Genomic DNA, 7184 nt, shown 5'->3' with positions numbered 1-7184 from the left:
TCCGTGGCATGTGGGATCTTCCTGGACCGGGGCACGAACCTGTGTCCCCTGCATCGGAAGGCAGACTCTCAACCACTGCGCCACCAGGGAAGCCCTGTTGGAAGATTTTTAATCACAGTTTCAATTTCAGTGCTTGTGAGTGGTCTGTTTATATTTTCCGTTTCTTCCTGGTTCAGTCTCGGAAGGTTGTGCTTTTCTAAGAATTTTTCCATGTCTTCCAGGGCGTACAATTTTTTGGCATGTAGTTACTTGTAGTAATCTCTCATAATCATTTGTATTTCTCCATTGTCTGTTTTTTCTTCTCCTTTTTCATTTTCTAATTCTGTTGATTTGACTCTTCTCCCTTTCTTTCTTGATGAGTCTTGCTAGTGGTTTATCAATTTTGTTTTATCTTCTCAAAGAACCAGCTTTTAGTTGTATTGACCTTTGCTATCGTTTCCTTCATTTCTTTTTCATTTATTTCTTATCCGATCTTTATGATTTCTTTCCTTCTGCTGACATTGGGGTGTTTTTGTTCTTCTTTCTCTAATTGCTTTAGGTGTAAGTTTAGGTTGTTTATTTGAGATGTTTTTTGTTTCTTAAGTTAGGATGGTATTGCTATAAATCTCCCTCTTAGAAGTGCTTTTGCTGCATCCCATACGTTTTGGGTTGTCGTGTTTTCGTTGTCATTTGTTTCTAGGTATTTTATGATTTCCTTTTGGATTTCTTCAGTGATCTCTTGCTTATTTAGTAGTGTATTGTTTAGCTTCCATGTGTTTGTATTTGTTACATTTTTTTTCCTGTAATTGATATCTAGTCTCATAGCATTGTGGTCTGAAAAGATACTTGATACGATTTCAATTTTCTTAAATTAACCAAGGGTTGATTTGTGGCCCAAGATATGATCTATCCTGTAGAATGTTCCATGAGCCCTTGAGAAGAAAGTGTATTCTGTTGTTTTTGGATGGAATGTCCTATAAATATTAATTAAGTCCATCTTGTTTAATGTATCATTTAAAGCCTGTTTCCTTATTTATTTTCATTTTGGATGACCTGTCCTTTGGTGAAAGTGGGGTATGAAAGTCCCCTACTATGATTGTGTTAATGTCATTTCCCCTTTTATGGCTGTTAACATTTGCCTTATGTAATGAGGTGTTCCTATGTTGGGTGAATAAATATTTACAATTGTTATATCTTCTTGGATTAATCCCTTGATCATTATGTAGTGTCCTTCTTTGTCTCTTGTAATAGTCTTTTTTAAAAGTCTATTTTGTCTGATATGAGAATTGCTATTCCAGCTTTCCTTTGATTTCCATTTGCATGGAACATCTTTTTCCATCCCCTCACTTTCAGTCTGTATGTGTCCCTAGGTCTGAAGTGGGTCTCTTGTAGACAGCATTATACAGGTGTTATTTTTGTATCCATTCAGCCAGTCTATGTCTTTTGGTTGGAGCATTTAATCCATTTACATTTTTGTTAGTTATCGATATGTATGTTCCTATTACCATTTTCTTAATTGTTTTGTGTTTGTAATCGTAGGTCTTTTCCTTCTCTGTGTTTCCTGTCTAGAGAAGTTCCTTTAGCATTTGTTGTAAAGTTGGTTTGGTGGTGCTGAATTCTCTTAGCTTTTGTTTACCTGTAAAGGTTTTAATTTCTCTGTCGAATCTGAATGGGATCCTTGCTGGGTAGAATAATCTTGGTTGTAGGTTTTTCCCTTTCATCACTTTCAGTATGTCCTGCCACTCCCTTCTGGCTTGCAGAGTTTCTGCTGAAAGTTCAGCTGTTAACCTTATGGGGATTCCCTTGTATGTTATTTGTTGTTTTTCCCTTGCTGCTTTTAATATTTTTTCTTTGTATTTAATTTTTGATAGTTTGATTAATATGTGTCTTGGCATGTTTCTCCTTGGATTTATCCTGTATGGGACTCTGTGCGCTTCCTGGACTTGATTATTTCCCTTCCCATATTTGGGAAGTTTTCAAGTATAATCTCTTCAAATATTTTCTCAGTCCCTTTCTTTCTCTCTTCTTCTTCTGGGACCCCTATAATTCGAACATTGTTACATTTAATGTTGTCCTAGAGGTCTCTGAGACTGTCTCAGTTCTTTTCATTCTTTTTTCTTTATTCTGCTCTGTGGTAGTTATTTCCACTATTTTATCTTCCAGGTCACTTATCTGTTCTTCTGCCTCAGTTATTCTGCTATTGATTCCTTCTAGAGAATTTTTAATTCCATTTATTGTGCTGTTCATCATTGTTTGTTTGCTCTTTTGTTCTTCTAGGTCCTTGTTAAACGTTTCTTGTATTTTTTCCATTCTGTTTCCAAGATTTTGTATCATCTTTACTATCATTATTCCGAATTCTTTTTCAAGTAAACTTCCTATTTCCTCTTCATTTCTTTGGTCTGGTGGGTTTTTACAACTTGCTTCTTCATCTGCTGTGTATTTCTCTGTGTTCTCATTTTGCTTAACTTACTGTCTTTGGGGTCTCCTTTTTGCAGGCTGCAGGTTCATAATTCCTGTTGTTTTTGGTGTTTGCCCCCAGTGGGTAAGGTTGGTTCAGTGGGTTGTGTAGGCTTCCTGGTGCAGGGGATTGGTGCCTGTGTTCTGGTGGATGGGGCTGGATCTTGTCTTTTTGGTGGGCAGGACCATGTCCGGTGGTGTGGTTTGGGGTGTCTGTGACCTTATTATGATTTTAGGCAGCCTCTCTGCTAATGGGTGTGGTTCTGTTCCTGTCTTGCTAGTTGTTTGGCATAGGGTATCCAGCTCTGTAGCTTGCTGGTTGTTGAGTGGAGCTGGGTTTTAGTTTGGGATGGAGATCTCTGGGTGAGCTTTGGCCGTTTGCTATTACATGGGGCCGGGAGGTCTCTGGTGGACCAACGTCCTGAACTCAGCTCTCTCACCTCCGAGGCTCAGGCCTGACAGCTGGCCGGAGCACCAAGACCTTGTCAGCCACATGGCTCAGAAGAAAAGGGAGAAAAAGAAAGAAAGAAAAAAAGAAAAAAAATAAAATAAAGTTATTAAAATAAAAATATTATTAAAAATCTAAAAAGTAATAAAAAAAAGAAAGAAGAGAGAGACCAAAACACAAAACAAATCCACCAATCATAACAAGCACTAAAAACTATACCAAGAATTAAAACCAGACAGGCAGAACCCTAGGACAAATGGTAAAAACAAACCTATACAGAGAATATCACACAAAGAAGAATACAGTTACACACTCACAAAAAGAGGAGAAGGAAAAAATATATATATATTTATAAAAACAAAAAAGGAAGAGAGCAACCAAATCAATAAACAAATCTACCAATGATAATAAGCTCTAATTATTAAACTAAGATGAGCGTAAAACTAGAAACAAATTAGATGCAGAAAGCAAACTCCAAGTCTATAGTTGCTCCCAAAGTCCACTGCCTGTTTTGGGATGATTTCTTGTCTATTCAGGTATTCCACAGATACAAGGTACATCAAGGTGATTGTGGAGATTTAATCTGCTGCTCCTGAGGCTGCTGGGAGAAATTTCCCTTTGTCTTCTTGTTTGCACAGCTCTTGGGGTTCAGCTTTGGATTTGGCCCCTCCTCTGTGTGTAGGTCACCTGAAGGCACCTGTTCCCGCTCAGACATTATGGGGTTAAAGTAGCAGCTGATTAGGGGGCTCTGGCTCCCTCAGGCCCGGGAGGAGGGAGGGGTACGGAATGCGAGGCGAGCAGAGGCTAGTGTGACATTGCTACAGCCTGAGGCGCGCCATGTGTTCACCTCGAGAAGTGGTCCCTGGGTCATTGGACCCTGGCAGTGGCAGGCTGCATAGGCTCCTGGGTGGGGAGGTTTGGATAGTGACCTGTGGTTGCACACAGGCTTCTTGGTGGCTGTAGCAGCTGCCTTAGCATTTCATGCCCATCTCTGGTGTCTGTGCTGATAGCTGCGGCTCACCCCGTCACTGGAGCTTGTTTAGGTGGAGCTCTGAATCCCCTCTCCTTGTGCACCCCGAAACAGTGGTCTCTTGCCTCTTAGGCAGGTCCAGAGGTTTTCCTGTACTCCCTCCCAGCTAGCTGTGGCACACTATCCTCCTTCAGGCTGTGTTCTCGCAGCCAACCCCAGTCCTCTCCCCGGGATCTGACCTCTGAAGCCCGAGCCTCAGCTCCCAGCCCCCGCCTGCCCCATCAGGTGAGCAGACAAGCCTCTCGGGCTCGTGAGTGCTGGTCGGCACTGATCCTCTGTGTGAGAATCTCTCCGCTTTGCCCTCTGCACCCCTGTTGCTGTGCTCTCCTCCGTGGCTCCAAAGCTTCCCCCCCGCCACCCCCCATCGTCTCCGCCAGTGAAGGGGCTTCCTAGTTTGTGGAAACTTTTTCTCCTTCACAGCTCTCTCCCTGAGGTGCAGGTCCCGTCCCTGTTCTTTTGTCTCTGTTTTTTCTTTTTTCTTTTGCCCTACCCAGGTATGTGGGGAGTTTCTTGCCTTTTGGGAAGTCTGAGGTCTTCTACCAGCGTTCAGTAGGTGTTCTGTAGGTGCTGTTCCACATGTAGGTGTATTTTTGATGTATTTGTGAGGAGGAAGGTGATTGCCATGTCTTATTCCTCCGTCATCTTGAAGGTTCCCATATTTATTTATTAAAAAAAAATAAATTTATTTATTTTTAAAAATAAATTTACTTATTTAAAAAAATAAATTTATTTATTAAAAAATAAATTATTTATTTTTAAAAAATACATTTATTTTAAATTATTTATTTATTTATTTATTAAAAATAAATTTATTTATTTTTGGCTGCATTGGGTCCTTGTTGCTGTGTGCAGGCTTTCTCTAGTTGCACTGAGTGGGGGCTATTCTTTGTTGCAGTGCACTGGCTTCTCGTTGCAGTGGCTTCTCTTGTTGTGGAGCATGGGCTGTAGGCACAGAGGAGGCTTCAATAGCTGTGGCACGTGGGCTGAGTATTTGTGTCTCACGAGCTCTAGAGCACAGGCTCAGAGTTGTGGTGCATGGGCTTAGTTCTTCCGTGGCAGGTGGGATCTTCCCGGGCCAGGGCCTGTGTCCCCTGCACTGGCAGGCGGATTCTTAACCACTGTGCCACCGGGGAAGTCCCAGTACTGTTTTTTTAGATTCCATATATGTGCTTTAGCATATGGTATTTGTTTTTCTCTTTCTGACTTACTTCACTCTGTATGACAGACTCTAGGTCTATCCACCTCATTACAAATAATAAAGACCTTTTCTGAATCCATGGGAATGTGCTCCTGATTTTTTCTGCTTAGTGTATATAATTTTTGTTGTGTATATTTCATTTAACTTTTAAAAATATTCCTTTCTGCTGTGTGTGTGTATGTTGTGTGTGTGTGTTTTCAGTACTCTTTCATGGTGATTCCTTTCTGATTACTACTCATCTTTTGATTAGGACAATTTGTCCTTTATTGGTTATTTGCAGAAGGACAGTAAGAGTGAGGGTCTGAGTGTTCCAGTTGGTTATAAGATCTTCCTCACCCACAGTTTTGTGTTAGAGCTACGTGTATGTGTGTATGTTTGCTGCAGGGTTATTTGGCTCTTCAGCTGACAAAGGCTGGCAGCTCCAGGGTTATCCAACACCTCAAGTTTCTCTTTTATCCTATAACAAGGTAGAATCTTTCTTTTAAAGATGTGTTTTCTTCTTCACTCCTGGCTCCCTTGGCCCTCCATGGTATCAAATTGAATTTAGGGAGACTTTCACAGCCAGCCAATATGTACTCTACTCTTTTTGGGCCCAACAGAGGGTTATGACTCTGCCCCTCAGGATTTGTCACCTATTTTGGAGAACTTTTCTCTTCTTTCAAAATTAGTGAAAAGTGTCCTCTCACTCTGGTCCAGGTTTTATGTCTTTGGTAGTCTTCTAATTGTATCAAGTTTGGTGGTAGAGGCACTCACTCAAAAATTTTATTGAAAGTGGAACTAGCATTTCTGTTTCTCTTTGTTCATGTTCTTTTCAACTGGCTTTAGAAAGGAAAAACGTTGGATGCAACCTCTCTCTCTCTCATTGTAAAACTGGATTTCTGAAATCATAGGTTTTTGATAGAGATCCTGACAGAGGCAGCTTGGTGTGATTGGGAAAAAGAGAAACAAAAAAACATGGAAATATAAGTTACTAGTCACCAGTTCTTTACTCTATGTAGCCTTGTCATCTTAGGGTAAGTTATTAGCCTCTCTTTGGGTCATCATTTACTCATCTGCAAAATGAGGATTTGGGTTAATTGATCTCTAAGATAGAAGGAATTCTCTTTGATTCTAGGAGGATTGGCATACTGCTTAGGCCCAACATGTCTGGGTTGGTAGTTCATTGGTGTACCTTAGATAATCTTAAACAGCATTGGATTTCTACAAAGAAGCCCAAGAGTAGATCACCGAAGACTGATTTTGGAATTTTCTTGTAGGTCAGAAACTAAGTATTCTCAGTTATAATAACCTTCCTACTGAGTCCAAGAGTAATCTTTTGTTCACAAATGTGGGTCACATCAGAAAGTAAACCTTACAAGTGTAACTTCACAAACTTAAAACTTATTTTCACCTTTATAGGTGTTATCTGGGGAGAGGAGACTCTGATGGAATATTTGGAGAACCCAAAGAAATATATCCCTGGAACTAAAATGGTCTTTACTGGTCTTAAAAAGAAGAGTGAGAGAGAAGATCTTATTGAGTATTTGAAACAGGCAACATCTTCATGAAATGCTCTTACAACTTAAAAATTATTAGTTATAAGCCAAATTTTTCCAATTTCAAATATTGCATGTTTGAAGAAGTCATATTTGACCTTTCCTGATCAGCTTGTAGTATAACATTTTAAAATAAAAGTTGATATTTTTGATTGTGTGTAATCTACTGATCAAATGTCCTTCAGAGTCTGAACTTGATTTTATCTGGTCGCTAAGGATGTGGACAAGGTCAGGATGGAGGAAGAGAGGGAAGGAAACTGAAACTTATTGCTGTTCAGTAGTCTCTACATGCACAAATATTTTATAGGCCTAGCAACTGCTGTTGATGATGGAGATAGCTTCCACATACTTATTTCTCTGTAATTTAAATGTAAATATAGCAGACATTAGGTTTAATTTTCATTAAGCTGTTTGGTTATATGTTTGCCTTTTATTATAAGCAATACTTAAAGTAACTTTAAGGGAAAAAAAGTAGGGAAAATGAAGTCAAATATGTGATCTTATCTTAGGAATATTATTGGGGAAAAAAAGGCAATT

The 7184-nt window shown here is 39.7% G+C and overlaps 1 protein-coding gene across 1 annotated transcript in view; it reads left to right on the top strand.

The window, feature by feature from the left end:
* LOC102977457 (cytochrome c 2) overlaps nt 1-6799 on the top strand; it is a 26892-nt gene extending 20093 nt beyond the window's left edge. The window contains exon 3 of the mRNA XM_007130757.2: nt 6511-6799. Coding sequence (XP_007130819.1) covers nt 6511-6659 — 149 coding nt within the window. The 3' untranslated portion in view covers nt 6660-6799. The remainder of the gene's footprint in view (nt 1-6510) is intronic.
* The last annotated feature ends 385 nt before the right edge of the window (nt 6800-7184 follow it).

This window comes from Physeter macrocephalus, chromosome 2 (genome assembly GCF_002837175.3).
Source record: "Physeter macrocephalus isolate SW-GA chromosome 2, ASM283717v5, whole genome shotgun sequence".
Classification (NCBI taxonomy): domain Eukaryota; kingdom Metazoa; phylum Chordata; class Mammalia; order Artiodactyla; family Physeteridae; genus Physeter; species Physeter macrocephalus.
The sequence above is the reverse complement of the archived record's forward strand: the minus strand, read 5'-3'. Positions and strand labels throughout refer to the sequence as shown.